The 16570-nt window shown below is 35.2% G+C and overlaps 1 protein-coding gene across 4 annotated transcripts in view; it reads right to left on the reverse strand.

The window, feature by feature from the left end:
* Positions 1-1198: 1198 nt before the first annotated feature.
* LRRC4C (leucine rich repeat containing 4C) overlaps positions 1199-16570 on the reverse strand; it is a 1094185-nt gene continuing 1078813 nt past the window's right edge. For all 4 annotated transcript variants that reach the window (XM_049779635.1, XM_049779637.1, XM_049779638.1 and 1 more), the window contains one exon: positions 1199-3843. In XM_049779635.1, the coding sequence (XP_049635592.1) occupies positions 1879-3801 (1923 nt within the window). In that variant the 5' untranslated portion in view covers positions 3802-3843 and the 3' untranslated portion in view covers positions 1199-1878. The remainder of the gene's footprint in view (positions 3844-16570) is intronic.

Below are 16570 nucleotides of genomic sequence, written 5' to 3' on the forward strand. Positions count from 1 at the left end.
TGCTCATATTATATAAGGCAACATAATTTCTACATTAGCCAATTCTTCTTTCACTATGAGTTGTCAGGTTTTAAAAACAAATAGTAAGAAGAATAATTTTTACTTTGATTTTGCTGAATAAATATATATAATATTATTTATAATAGTAAAATATCAATAGAAGGCTGAGGCACTAATAATAAATGAATTATTTTGCTGTTGTTGTTGTTGTTATTGTTGTTTTTGTTTGCTTGGGAGCCATGTGACTCTGACCAGGGTTACTCTTCTCTACACTAATGCATCACTCATGATAGGCTCAGTGGACAATATAGGGTGTCAGGGATTGAATCCAGGTCAGCCACATGAAAGGCAAGTTTCATTCCCACTGTCTTTGCTCTCTTGCCTTCATGTTTTATTTTTAATTGGAAACCAGAGTACTTTTTTATGACTAAAATTCCCTTTTGTCCCTCAAATAAACATTGCAATCTCCAGGCATACATACCATCAACCTTTACAGGAAATTATACCTCTTTTTTTTAAGCTCTAAGACGTGCATTTTGAAGAAGTCTTCCAGAACAAGAGGAAACCACTAATCAAAGAGGATCTGTAATGTGTAACTGCATATTGTGAAATTTCTGGGTTACATTGGCAGTCAATACCTAGTAGAATTAAAGTTGCCTCTAATATTAAATCAGTATTTTTTTGAGTCATGCTGTATGTAGATCACACGTGTTTTAAGGACAGGAACCAGACCTTGTCAGTTATGTACCAAAACCCCTAAAATAAGCATTAAATGCACATACTGGTTAGCTAAATATTACTATAAAATAGAACTTAATTTGCTAACACACATTAGGGCAAAGATTTCACTTACTTTGTAATACCTTCCCATTTGATGGTTGCCCTTTGTCTAACCACCAGTTGAATTTATTTGACACAGTTAAATTATACTAAAATATCTTCAAAATGAAACTAAATGTACAGAATCACTCATTTCTAAATTGATTATTTTACAGAGGGTGGCCCTAATTAGAAGTAAACAATGCCACAGCATCTTTGGCTATAAATTCCAAACTCAAATCAGCTAATAAAATAGGACTATATAGAAGGGATGCTATAACTAAAGAATTGTAGAGCATGGTCTTTCTTAGAGAATAGAAATTAGGCTAATTCCAAGGTTCTCACATTTGAGGCATACTACAAATGAGTTGTGTCGAGGTACAAAAAAACCAACAATATTTTATTTGTAATCTTATTTTTTAGTCTTTGAACTACAAATTCTGGATCTAGAGTGTTTAAAAGATCATGGGTTTTATAGATGCTCATATGGAAATTAATTTGTTGTTTGCTTACTTTTTACCCCCTTTCCATAGAATGGTCCTCTTCATAAATACAGAACAGATTATTACATGAAAATATAAGATCTTGCAATTTTCCTCCTTCTTTCTAAAAATCTATTTCTAGTATTGCATTCCCCATTGGACTACTTCATAAGGGCATGGAGGAAGAAAAGCAAAAAAGGAAGAAATAGAGAAAGGAAGACAAAATAGACTGATCTCACCACGAATTCACCATAAAAATCTCAAAGTGTAACAGAATTCTTACAAAATTCCCTATACCAGTTCTTTAAGGAATTGAGATCTCCTATGAAAAATATGGCAATTGGGGAAGGCAAGGACGAGATGTGGGGAAATAGTAAGTGCAGCAAAAACAGGTTCTGAGGAATACACATTAATTTGTCTGCTTTAGATCACAATAGAATTTTTAATAAATAAATTTCTTTTCTTTTTTGTTTTTTTTGTAAAGACACTTTTTTGAAACAGTAGATTTAGCCCAGTCATCCGTGTCATTTTTAATAAACTGTCTTTTTTTGATTATTTTCTGTAATTATGTAAATGTTTAAATTTGAGTCTCTTGTACATTGTCTTTAGAGTTCATTCGAATCAATAACGGTTCATGCACCGAACTGTGTATTGAATTTATTGTGTTAACTGTTGTTGTGTGGTTGAAGGGAGATTTGTAAGAGTTATAGTGATTTAGGTGCTCGTGTTCAATAGCAGGCATGGGCAGGTGACTTTCCATGGGTGTATCTCCTGTAATCTCATCATCCACATTAATGATCTCAACAGTCCTTGTTGGCGCATGATGGTTTTGTCGATGGTGCTGCTTCCTCATCTTGTAAAAAATAACCAGCATCACTGCTGCCATGAGTGTGATGGCCACAAAACAGCCAATGATGATTTTAGTGGTCTTCATGACCTCATCAATTCCTGGGATCCCATTGTTTATATCAGTTACTGGGGTGGTGAATGTTTTTTCTGTTGACCTTGTGCTCTGTGGCATGAGAGAGGTGGTCACATTGGTGGTTTCCCAGTCGATCACCGGAGTGGGGCCCACATTATTATCTGTGGTCCTTGCCTCATCCTGAGAAGGTTCCATAGTCTCTACTGTCACTGTTGAAAAGTAAGAGAAGGGAGTAGTGGTTGCTGCAGTAACATTCAAGGTGGCCGAAGCAGTGGTATTCCCAACAGAATTACTCACCATACATGTGTACATGCCTGTATCTTGCACAGTTACATTCGTGAAATTTAATGTGCCATCGCTGAGCACAGCTATTCGCACTTTGTATGCCCCATGTGTCATGACTGTCCCATTTGGAGTAATCCAGGATACAGAGGTCAGGGATGTGGAAGCCCTGCACTTCAGCTCAGCAGCCATACCTTCAGTGACGTTGAGGTCAGCAGGAGGTTCCACAATCACAGGAGCATAGCATGTGAAATAATTCTGGTCGAGCTCCCCAATATACCTCCCTTTCAGATTGGGAGGAGTGTTACACCGAGCACAACAAGCAGTATTAGAAGGTGCCATGTCTTTTATCCACCAACTGAGCCACAGAATGTCACAGTTACAGTTCCAAGGGTTGTGATGTAAGTGTATTCGCTCTAGGTGATGCAAGGGTGTGAAGAGGTCATGAGGCAGTAATGTTAAATTGTTGTGTGCCAGGTTGATCTCCACTAGTGATTGAAGGTTATCAAAGGCATTCCGCTCAATCACTTGAATCTGGGATTGTATCATCCACAGTTTTTGAAGATGCATCAGTCCTTGGAAAGAACCAGGTCTGATAGCAGATAAGTGATTCCCAGAAAGATCCAGCTCGTCCAGTTTTATGAGAGGTGTGAGGTTAGGGATTTCCCGAAGATTGCACATGGCAAGGTTCAAATACCTCAAATTGGACAGACCTTCAAAGGCACCTTCTGAGATGTATGAAAGCCTTTTCAACTCCCCTAAGTCTAGTCGGCGCAGAGAAGGGATTCTGTTAAAAGCGTAAGAAGGGATGCTTTCAATGGGGTTGTTACGCAACCACAGCTCCTTCAGTTTAGACAAATATACAAAAGCTCCATTTGGGATGGTAGTAAGACGATTGTCAAAGAGTTCTAGAGTGTTGAGGTTCGCTAGACCATTGAAGGCTCCAATTTCAATGGTTCTGATATGATTTCTACTCAGCTGTAAGATTTCCAGGTGCCTCAAGTGTTTGAAGCTATTCACTTTGATGATCTGGATTTGGTTCTCATGGAGGTTCAATAACCTTGTATTGGTAGAGATGCCATCTGGAACCTCACGTAGGTTTTTGCGGACACAAATCACCTTGCTGAACTGGTTGCTACAGGAGCATACAGAAGGGCAAGTTTGAGCCCGCACCAGACCAGCCACCACGAGAAGTTGAAGAGCCAGCAGCACCACAAGCAGGGGGTCAAATAGGGCCCTGTTAAACCTAGGACCTATCATTATCTGCTGTGGATGTAAGGTCATCTTGTTCAACATTCATAATTTATCTGGTGTTGGTCCTTCTGGAGTTCAAATAGCCTGCAAAACAAAGAGAGGGAATAAAGAGTATTAGATCACCTCTTAATGCCAGTACAACATTATATTAGTTAATTAATGGAAGATAAACCATTGACTTAGGCTAAGAAAAAGAGAAATTTAATTTCCATTAGTCAGAAATGTGTATTATATTTATCAAGTATTATTTATGTATTTCAAATTAGCGGATCTCTGTACTGTTTCATGATCTATATAAACAGAAAATATAGAAAAATAAATGTGGGTTCCTTTAATGTAGTGAATCATATGCATGAGGATATTGAAGATGTGCCAGAGAATTCAACTAAATATTGAAAGTTTTTGTAAAATAGAGAATGGGGTTATAACCAACAAACTGAAAGATCTTTTGAAAAATTAGTAATAGTTGACATTTGGTTAAGTATTCCAATGATCCTAAAACTATGGCCCACGGCCACCTATTGTATTTGTTCCCATTTTCTTTCTTTACTTCAAAATAAAATATATGCAGTGTACATAGGAATTTGTTCATAGTTCTTATGTTTACTATAGTCAGGCCCTCTAATGATCTGAGGGACAGTGAACTGGCCCCCTGTTTAAAATATTTGAGGACCACTAGATACTCTCTGCCTACAGGAATTATGTACTGTCAATTTCACAAATAATGCTAGTCAATAATAATTTCATAGATTTCTAGGCCTAACATAAATATGTGATTGTATTGTTAAAAATAAAATAATTTCAAATCAGTAGCATTAAGCACAATGAATAATATTTGAAAGATGAGTAAGAAAAACATGGAACCTTCTGAACACAGCCTCTGAGCAGTTGCAAGGCTTGTCAGTCCTTTAAATTGGCCACCATCCTTTTACATATTTATAGCAAGTTTCAGAATAAAAAGTGTAACTGTCTTCATTTTCAAGATGAAGAAATTTAATATGGAAAATGTAACAGGCATGTAAGCATAACATTTTTAAGAACAGACTGGGATCAGATGTTTATCTGATAAATATGATGTCAATATGCTCCATTAAAAATATTTTTTCCTTGAAAAATTTGAGAATTAAGGAAAAGCCAAAATATTTTTCATCATTATTTTTAAATATACCTTTCGGTTGGTGTTATCTCATTTGTAAACACTGGCATTTAACTTAGGGTACCTGTGAAGATATGCTGTTTGAAAGATGAGTAAGAAAAATATGGAACCTTCTGAACATAGCCTCTGAGCAGTTGCAAGGCTTCTCAGTCCTTTAAATTGGCCACAATCCTTTTACATATTTATAGCAAGTTTCCAGAATAAAAAGTGTAACTGTCTTCATTTTCAAGATGAAGAAATTTAATATGGAAAATATAACAGGCATGTAAGCATAACATTATTAAGAACAGACTGGGATCAGATGTTTATCTAATAAATATAATGTCAATATGCTCCATTAAAATGTTTTTTACTTGAAAAATTTGAGAATTAAGGAAAAGCCAAAATATTTTTCATCATTAAATTTTAAATATGCCTTTCGTTTGGTGTTATCTCATTTGTAAACACTGGCATTTAACTTAGGGTACCTGTGAAGATATGCTGAAATAGTGACAGGCACAAAAGCCCATAAACTTCTAAAGATTCTCCTATTCTAAAACTCTTCAAAATATAGCCAATTGCTATGTATAGGCAGACAAAACTTAAATGAAATTATTTCCATGTGACAAGTTTCATCATAAGCAGGAATGCCACAGGTGCTGATATAATGAGTATATGCTCTACTCAATCATCTCATCATGAATTGGGATAATTATGCGATAACTTGTTTTAAATTTATCATATAAGTTAACAGACTATCACACAGTAGTGCTCAGGGACTATTTCTGATTTCATACTTGTGGGTAGTGCCTGGTAGTGTTGCAAGGGGTCTCAAACTGAGGCCCACTGGCTGCATATGGCCCTCTGTACAACATTTTGTGGCCCTGCCCTAGAGGAATCTTTTGTTTTGTTTTGTTTTGTTTTAGTTGTTTGGGTCACATCCCCCAATGTTCAAGGCTTACTCCTGACTTCGCACTCAAGGATCACCCCGACTTTGCCTCCTGTGGCCCGCAGGTAAATTGAGTTTGAGACCCCTGGGGGGATCACCTTGTGCCAGGAATTGTTGCTTCTTGAATAAAAATCATATACTTAGCCTACTGAACTATTACTCCAACTGCAGGTTCAAGCTTTAAAAAACACTGATTTGGTATTACTATTTATCACTTTGGGCAAGCAACTTATGTTTCAATACTGTCTTTTTAAAAAATATGAATTCTAAGGACCAGAAAAATAGCATAGTGAAAGGGCATTTGTCTTGCATGCAGCCAACCTGCATTCAGTGCCAGGCCTCCCATATGTTCCCTTAGATACTTTTAGAGGTAATTCATGAGCACAGAGCATGGAGTAATGCCAGAGCACAGCCAGATATGAAACAAAAAGACAAAAATATTTAATAAATTAATATTACACAATCCATACTGTTGTGGTGAGGATAAAATTTCTCAATGCATATTAACTTAGAATAGTAACTTCAACAATGTAAGCACTGCATAACTATTAAGTTATTTTATAGTTACAGTTGTGATTAGTAATAAAATCACTGTTACATGTTGACATTAATCTGACATATTTCTCTGTGGGAAGCTATAAATATAAAATGAATATTATCCTTACCCTTGAAAAAATGGTAATTGAAAAAGTAAAACAAAAATCTCAGCAGACCCCAATGACATGTTAGTTCTTTGCTTGCTCTTTCAACGTTCCAGCAGAAGATAACCTCCAATTTGACACTCCCAGACCTTTTTGGAATTGTAAGTGTATTCCCCTTTATTCTACCTAGGTTCCAATAGTCTCCACAATTTTTTGATTTTTTATTACTATCTTTATTTAAACACCTTGATTACAAATATGATTGTAGTTGGGTTTCAGTCATGTAAGGAACACCCCCGTTCACCGGTGCAACAGTCCCACCATCAATGTCCCAAATCTCCCTTATCCCCACCCCACATTTGACCTCCACTGACTCAAGAGATGTTCATATATTTTAGCTTTCTATAATCATATCCACACCATGTACCCATAGCTTTTCTCACTGTTACTTGTTCCCTGAACCATGCAGCTACTCATATGCTATATAACACTACACCAATTCACATTCATGCTCAACACACATTTACTTCTTGTCACTGGGTGATTAATGGCAGGGAAGGAAGAAGAGAAATACCTAGTATAATCTCTCAGGCTCTCAATGAGGCAAACTAAGATTCACCCTCAGAGCAAACACAATGGGGAAATAATTAAGAAGTCCATCAAGCTTCATTAATATAAATAACAACATGGAAGGCTCTGCCAGTATCAACTATCTCTGTACCTCTGAGATAATCACTTTATAAACACCACTATAAGGTTCTTTAATAACCTCTGAGGTATAGGTATTGTGTCAGAAAAACACAAGCAAGCATGAGAGCAGATATGAGAAAACTATAATCAGAAGTGACAAAAGTGAATAATATGGTATATGAAATCAAATGTTCGGAAAAAAGCCTGAGCAGCAGAATAACAGCAACTGAAGAAAGTTTTGTAATACCAAGATAAGATATAGGGAATCTCTTGAAACCAAAAACATGTGGAAAAATAAATAAAATAATGAATTGCACATAAAAAAAATTGGGGGATATGTCACCCTACCCCCCATCTTCCTTTGTAATCTTACCTGATGGTAAGACCTGCCCATTTCTGGGAGGGGTCTTTGGAAGGTAACAAAAGGATTGCCTCGGGGATGTAAAGGGATTTGAGAGAGATTCAGGAAGGTGGCTCAGCTTAAGTAGGGAGGATGGAAGATAAGAAACAGGTTGAGATGCTGGGAGGCTGTAATATGCTGCGTAAAAGGTTAGAATAGATACCACACATGTGGCCTATTATTAACAAGGTTTCATGTCTCCTGAAACCTGACTGCCTATGGATCATTTCCTTGCCACCACCCTGAAACGCAGACCTGCCAGCAGGAAGGGGTGCAGGCGTGTGGCCTGGATGGCAGAGAAAGGCCTCACCATCCATCCATCTCACCATCATCCATGACTATCCAGGACTCAATAATTAATATGTATTTCTACAGGGATATGTTCAAGAGGAACAAAATAAGAATCATCAGAGTCCCCCAAAATCATAAATAATAATTTCCCAGAATAACACACATATATGTTAACGGTTCCATTGAAAATAGATCCTAATAGAGATATTTCAATACATACAATAAGAATAACAAAAACTATAGACAAAAATGTTGCAAGCAGTAAATTTAAAGAAGGAACTTACATACAAAAGAACTCCCATAAGAGTTATAGGATTCACAGCGTATCAAAAGAGCTCCAACATGACAGAAAAATAAGTTCTTAAAAAAGCCTCTGTGAGATGAACATCTCACCAAGAATATTTGAATATTCTATTGATCTAGATTATCATTTAGGTTTAAAGGAAAGATACAAATCTTCTACTGGAAAGCAACAGTTTAAAAATTTCACAATCTTGAAAACATTTTTGCAAAAAGCATAAAAGAGGCTTTTTTTAAAATGCAAAAATCGAATCAATTTGCCACTGAATACAACATCATTCTCTCATGGAATTTATCACCTACTATTAGATTAATAAAGGTTTGTTTACATCTAATTTAATAAGAGATTTATAAATTTTATTCACTTTTGGTGGTATATACACACTCAGCTGTACTTATTCCTGGTTCTGCACACAGGAATCACACCTAATGGTGCTCAGGGACCATATGGGATGCAAGAAATCAAATCTGAGTCAGTCGTGTACAAAGCTAGTGGTCTATTTATTATACTATCTCTCTAGCCCTTGCTTGGGAATTTATACTTTTGTAAGTAAATACTGTTTCACTTATTTTTAAATATTTATTCAATGTCAATTTAGATAACATTTTACATCAATAGAGATATTTTACTCATCAACACAGATACTTAAGCTTTATAATATAATATATTTTTTAGCATTAAAGAAAAATTTATCCTAAAACACTTAAATTTTTATAGGTCTACTTATAACTCCCTTTAATTTTTTTCTCCCCTCTTCATTCTTATTTAGTTATATATTTTTAGGATTTGCTCATTTCCTGAAACTTTTAAAATATATTAGTCTATGACTATTCACACTAATATTTAAAAAATTTATATATATATATATTTATTTTTTTATTGTTTTTGGTTTTTGAGTCACACCTGGCGGTGCTCAGGGGTTACTCCTGGCTGTCTGCTCAGAAATAGCTCCTGGCAGGCACGGGGGACCATATGGGACACCAGGATTAGAACCAACCATCTTTGGTCCTGGATCGGCTGCTTGCAAGGCAAACGCCGCTGTGCCATTTCTTCAGGCCCAAATTTATATATTTTTAAAAATGCAGTTTTTTTTAAAAATCAACTTATTAATTTATAATTTTATGAAGTATCAGGTATTTAGGCTTTTATTCTTTTAAACTTTATTTTAATTAATTATTTTATTAGTTGATGTTCTGTGATTTACAATACTAGTATTGTGGTTTCTTCGCAAGTTTAATTTTATTCATTTATCTATGTATACGTGTTACTGCCTTCACTATAAAAATTTTTTCTCTCTCATATGTATGATAAAACGATAGGGAGTAAGGGAATAACAAATGGCCAAAGCATCAGAACTGAAGATTTTATCCACAGAACCGTGCTTATCTGGGGTAGGAGGGATAATAGGAATGTATCCTTGGGACACTAGTGGAGGGAAGCAGGTATTCTGGTGTGATGTTGAAACTATGTGTGCACAAAAAGTCTAATCAACAGTATTGTGAGACATAATATATACAAAGACAATAAAGATAAAGAAAATGCAAAGATAAATTGAGGCACACAGATGCCCTACAATATATGTTCCACGCAGTAAGAGGAGGAGCAAGGTCCCTAAAATCAGAGCATTTCAGTATAATAAATTAATGTACTTTAAAGGAGGATCTGATCTCTATTTTGTAGAAAATGGTAAAGAAAGGAAAAAAACAATTTGAGCAGAGACACCAGCTTGACACCAAGACAGGGCTCATGAAAGATGCTCGTAGATGTAGGACACAGTGAAATGTTCCCGTGAGAAAGAATAGAAAGCCTGCAGAAGAGAATGGGAAAGAACTGGGACAAGAGAGAGACCAGATTGTCAAGTGTTTGTTATGTCAAATTTAGGAGTTCCTGTTTTATCCTGCAGACTACACGTTCTGTTTTTAGAAAGAAATATTATCATCAGCTTTGTTTTTCAGATGGGTGCTGTTGGACGGCTCTAAGGCGAAGAAAAGATTTGAAAGAACTAAGCAACAAGGAGAACAATTAGGAAAATCTGTCAGCTGTTCCAAGTAAACCTCTGAAATATATGTCACAGAAAGGTCAGATATCTGGGCCATCACTTCCTTGTCCACTATTTGAGGAAGGGCTGGTTCATGTCCTAGACCAGTGTCAATCAGCAACTGTGAATACCTGCATTTGTAGAGAGTGCTCTTTTTCAATGACCTGGCATACTTCTTAGAAAAGGCATATGTCAGTACCAATTTATAAAATATAACTATATTTAGAAAATTGAAAGGAACTGCAGTCTCAAGAAGGTGAAGTTTAGAATTATAGTTAGGTCTCAATTGGGAGGTTTGATTTTGTCTGCTATGTTAAGCCTGTAAAGAAACATAAAGTTCTGACTTACTGTCCCTGTCCCTGTTCCAAATCTCTGACTTCTATCCTTCCTCAGAACCATGCAGCCCTTGAATGACATTCATGCAATCTTATTCTATGTATTTTGTCTTGAGGTCATTTTTTTCTGTTACCAGGAACTCTATGAAGATAAAAACCAGGTTATATTATCTCTTCTTAGCCTTATTTCAACATAGTACCTAAAAGGTAGTAAGCAAAAAAAAATTGGATGTTAAAAGTATTAAGGCAGTTCAATGACCTTGCATACATGCTTAACAAGAAGGAATCTTGATTTGATGCGTGAAACTCCATTGTCTCCAGAGAATTGCATTGTACTCCAAACACTGTAACATGTGTAGCCCAAAACAAAAAAAAATGACTTTTGCAAACTGTACAAAATAGGTATTATCTAGTTTTAGTTATCTGTGGTGTCTATAGTGATAGGTATGAATGTATTATCCATGCCTTTTCATTTCTGATGTTTGATATCCTTGGCCTTGCTGATTTTGAAGTCATTGTTTCTTTTTTTTTCTTTTTCTTTCTTTTTGGGCGGGGGGAGTCATACCTGGCAGCGCTCAGGGGCTACTCCTGGCTCTTCGCTCAGAAATTGCCCCTGGCAGACTCGGGAGACCATACAGGAAGCCGGGATTCGAACCACTGTCCTTCTGCATGCAAGGCAAATGCCTTACCCTTGTGCTATTTTTCCGGTCCCAATTTTGAAGACATTGTTTTTTAATAAGGCAAGCCAGATCCTAGAACTCTTGAACACTATTTACATTCAAATCAAACTACTTGAATCCTAGAGCACAGTCATCTCTTGTGGGATTTGCATAGCATTGTCATACTTAGATTATCAGCTCTTTGTTCTAATTATTTCAAGAAACTAGAGAAAAACTACAAAGGCAGTTTTAGTCAATGATCAAGGGAGAAGGAATGACTTCCTGGAAACATATGCTGGCTTCAACCTAAAAACCTTATTATTTCCCCATCACCAAAAAGTGAACAGCACAGACAATTATTCAAAATATTTTGTTAAAATTATGTATAATTTACATAAATATACTACATATTTTATATCACTTAAATGATAGCATAATAGCAATATGTTAGAACACTCAGTCTTCTATTAAATGAGAAAATAAATTGCTATAGCAGCAATATCTATTATTCAAATTTGTAAATGGGATTAGCTGGCATAATCAGAAACTTATTATTTACAGTAAAACATACATGGAGGGTACAATCCTACATAGAGTGTGTCTCCTCTTTATCATTTCCCAGGTTGTTTTCTTTTCTACCTCATGCTCAATTCAAGGTCTTGCTCTCTCAATTAATGAGATTTTCTATAAATCAGTCATAAGTAATGATTTATGAATTATAACTGGTTCCAAGCTAATTTATAACCTAAGGCAAAGAATGCTTGGTACATGCACTGAATTGAATAAACTACTATCAACAAAAGGTTTCCTATTTTAAAATCTAAATTATGCTACTTTACATCGTAAGTCATGTTTCAACATCTCTTTCAGAGGATGTTTTGATGATTGCATCAAAAGAAAATCAATTTAAAGGTTTGCACTATCCATTACAATATTATCTGACAGCAATTATTTACAGATGGATCTCTGAGGGTTGGATTCAATGGTATTCCTTTTAGCTTTGTGTTAGAGGAGATTCTGACTTTGTCAACAGATCTTTCTTTTCCTACTTCAGCTTCACTAACCTGAGACTCACAAAAAGGAACTCTTAACTGTTTAGGAAAATTGCTAATGGACAACTTTAGAGGGCACAGTACTAAATTAGCATAAACTATTTCTAGACACTAGAACTAGTTTGGACATGAGATGGGTGAAATATATATTTAGTCAACAATAATTGCCCAGCTCTCTAAACTAGCTAACAACATTCACACCCATATCTACTTGTAATACATTTTCTATCTCAAAACCAAAATCTTTTATATCACATTCTGTTCAGACACTGAGAACTGAGATCAACAGTCCCTAGTTCACTGCCTTTCCACTGAAGTGTGGGAAATTTCAGTCAAAGCAAATGGCTTCCTTGTCCTTATAGACACTTACCCAAAGATATAGGAACTCTTTCATAAAAATGGATAATCTATGCTTGAAATTTCCTTGAATATCTCACCTCAACTTGCTTTTTCACCATCTGGATTACTGCAGCATAAATCTTACTCCTAACAAAGTTCCACATTGAAAAATCTTCCAAAATTTAAACATCCAATTCTGAATAAATTGTAGCCAAATCTTTATATTTTCACTCACAAATAATACCAATTCTTTGTGAGGTGGTGTTAGTCTCTCTTAACAAACTAGATAATAAACTAATCTCTCTCTAATAGCAGATATTTCTATTGGTGAATTTTGGAAATTTGCATTTTGACAAAGCTAAAGATGAGTTCATTGAATATATGCTTCAAATTCAACCTACATCCCCAATCCATTTGCTAAGTGCCTGCTCAATATCTTCTTCCCATTCTCTTTCCCAAGAAAATTTTGTTCATCAAAATCCAACTCCATTCAAAAAATAGTAAAAATCGAACAACAAAATCTGCACCTACTTTGAAAGAAGCTGAGGCCGTATTAGTTGGTGAGAAAGAGTTTGGTTTAATCTAGTTCTCAGGGAACTTACTTTTAATAAAAAGGATCAAATAAGAAATACTTTATCTTTTACAGGATATATATTAATTTCTTGCATCCTGACAATCAAAAGAAACAATCAAAAAAATGAATGCACTGAATTTTATATTTTAATATCACATGTTATATTGTTTCAACTATTTAATAATCCAAAATGATTCCTAGCATCAAATCAGCTGAAAAAATAACTACAATCATGCTTGTAATCATGGTGATTAAATAAAGATATTATTAAAAATAATAAACCCCAAACTTAAAATAATCAGCAAATGGGGCCAGAGTGAGAGTACAGCAAGTAAGCCATTTGCATTGTATAAGGCCAATTTGGGTTTTGTCCCCAACCACTGCCAGGAGCAATTCCCAAATGCAGACCAGAAGTAACCCCTGAGTATCCAGTGTGGTTAAAAACTAAAAACCAAAAACAAGCAAACTAACAAACAAAAAAATCAGCGAATTCTGAGGATGGCCCTCAACTTAGGCTAATGATGGCACAGTCTAAGTAGTAGAATTGTATTAACACATGAAGTGCTCTTGCCTTGCAACTAGCCAAGATTTGATCACTGGCATCCCATATGATTTTCAATCACATCAGAAGTAATCCTGAGGTGATGAGCCAGGATTAATCTATAAGCACTACCTGGTAAGACCCAGAGTTAAAAATAAATAAATAAATAAATAAAGCTGCTGATTTATTGAATCCTTAATCTAAAATACTTTGTTTAGACTTGTAGATCCTGAGAAATGCCCCTGGGTACCTCACAAAAGAATTTATTCACTGTCATTCAAACTGCAAACCAGACTTTCCAAAAATAATGCTTCTATGTTTGTTTTCATTTAATAATGCTTCTTGTAACATTGTTGACAAGACAAAGTTATCTAGGATGTGAATCAACCATCTTTCAAATGGTCAGTTTGTTACTAAAGAAAGTTCTTTTCTGGGCCTGGAGAGATAGCACAGAGGCGTTTGCCTTGCAAGCAGCCGATCCAGGACCAAAGGTGGTTGGTTCGAATCCCGGTGTCCCATATGGTCCCCCGTGACTGCCAGGAGCTATTTCTGAGCAGACAGCCAGGAGTAACCCCTGAGCACCGCCGGGTTTGGCCCCCCCCCCAAAAAAAGAAAGTTCTTTTCTCTAATCATCACCCCTCAAGATGTCATCGTTTCCTCAAGGGTCAGTGGATCTAGGCCTTTGTGCTTATAAACACTTAATGCAAACTATAATAAATGATATATTAAAATGTGGACCTTATTCTATTGGTGGTGGCTGAAACAAACACTGACTGTATTTTGCACACTTCCAGTCTGGTTATATATACGTAAAACACAATTTGATCATTAAAATATTGGAAAAAGTCAGTGAAGGAGACCTTGAATGTATTACTCTTTTGTTTTTTTAAGAAGAGAAGAAATATATAAAAAAAGGCATTTTTTATTGTCTGAGTATTATCTAGAGTTGCTGCAGCCATCTTGTGGCCAGAGAAGAGGCAGTATTATAAAATAAGGAAAGGAATGTGGACAGAAGAATAAATTATATTGTTATATACATGACAAATGGTTGAATAAATTCTTTCTGCAATTTTCTTTCCTGTTTTCTTATTGTATAAAATACTGAATTTTGCATAATATTGTTTCATATTCATATGAATTGTATTCATATTTAATATTCATACTCCTAGTCTTATATTTATTTTTTCTTTACTTTTCTCTCCCTTTTTCCTTTCTTGCCAGTGGCAAAGACAAGACAAGTAAGACAACATAAAAGTTCAAATTTCTTATACCAAAATACTCCTGGTACCTACTGAAACTATGGCAACATGATTTTTTTTTTATAAGAAAGGAATTGAGACTAATACTCAACATATTGAACTTACTTTCTATTGGAGTATTTTCTCTAGATGTCTTTTAAACATCAAATGCCACCATTATTAAAGGAAACTCACCACCTGAAATCAAACTCATTTTAGAAATATTTACTGTTGTACAAAATGATTTTTTCTATTTGAAACCTAACTTTGGAACTCTGTTGAGTATTCTTCAAACTTTACACAAGAGTATGCAGTTCTGCAGATTTTTAGAGAAAAGAACACTCTTGAATCTATGCCCACGGCCGACCCTCTAGGAAAATAAATACATGAAACTGATACAACCATGAAATAGCTGTAACAGGACTCATCTAGCAGCAAGCATCTCTTTAGCTAAACATTGACATTGCCACATTTTGATAAAATTATTTTGATTTTTTTTTTTGTCGTATGTGGTTTTCGTCTGACCCATATCTGTCAGTGCTCAGAGCTTAATTTTAGCTCTGGACTCAGGGATCATTCCTGAGTTGGTGGCAAAAGGCAGGAATATTGAGTGCTTGGGATAGAACACAAAGGGCCTCATAAAAGACAAGCACCCTAACCACCATACTATATTTCTAGCCCAAACAAGGTTATAATTTTAAGAAACTTAGGTTTAAGAAGAAAATTAAATGTAATCCAGTAATTTTATTTTTCTTCCTAAACCTAAGTTTCTTAAAATGAAACTGGATAACATTTATTTTCCCAAAGATTGATATAACATATATCAATATGTTATATATATTCATATATTTAATATGAATATTAAAACTTAGAAGTGATTATAATGTTATTAGATAAGGAAAAACTAAGCAGAACAACATTTTTTAAATCCAAAACATGTGTCTAATTCATTGTTATATTCTGTAGAGTAGAACTATAATTATTAGGATGAAGAAATAGTACAGCATCAATCCATGTTCCATCTGTGGGACCACATATGGTCCCCTGAGCCACCAGGAGTGAGCCCTGAGTTTAAAGCTAGGAGTAAACTCTGAGCACAGCTGAGTTTGATCTTAAAACAAGTTATTTTTACTACTTTAATTTTATACTCTTTCTGGAGCTATGATATAATGGTAAAACTAGATATCCAAAATAAAGTGTACATGAACTTAAAGAGATAATATTTTATCCATCAAGATACCAGAACAATACAGGGTATTTGCCTTCTGTTTGAATCCAGCCTGGTTAGGTTCCACAGAGCATGGCCAGAAGCTATCTCTGAACACATAGTCAGGAATCCATATTTACTATACATCAGGTATAGTCTCAAGCCCCAAATAAATTATTTAGTAACTAAAAAAATTTAGAGTGCACATATAAACTTATTTATATTAATGCAAATATGCATGTTCAATTGCTATACATATTATTAGTAATCAACGAAGACCCAGATAATAGGAAAAGTCTTTAAGAAGTTTCAATTTGGAGACTTTAAGAAATTAAATGCACAGGCGCCAGAGTAGTGGTGCAAGTGGTATGGTGTTTGCCTTGCATTCCCTAACCTAGAATGGACCGCATTTCATTCCCCC

Source organism: Suncus etruscus, chromosome 9, assembly GCF_024139225.1.
Source record: "Suncus etruscus isolate mSunEtr1 chromosome 9, mSunEtr1.pri.cur, whole genome shotgun sequence".
NCBI lineage: Eukaryota > Metazoa > Chordata > Mammalia > Eulipotyphla > Soricidae > Suncus > Suncus etruscus.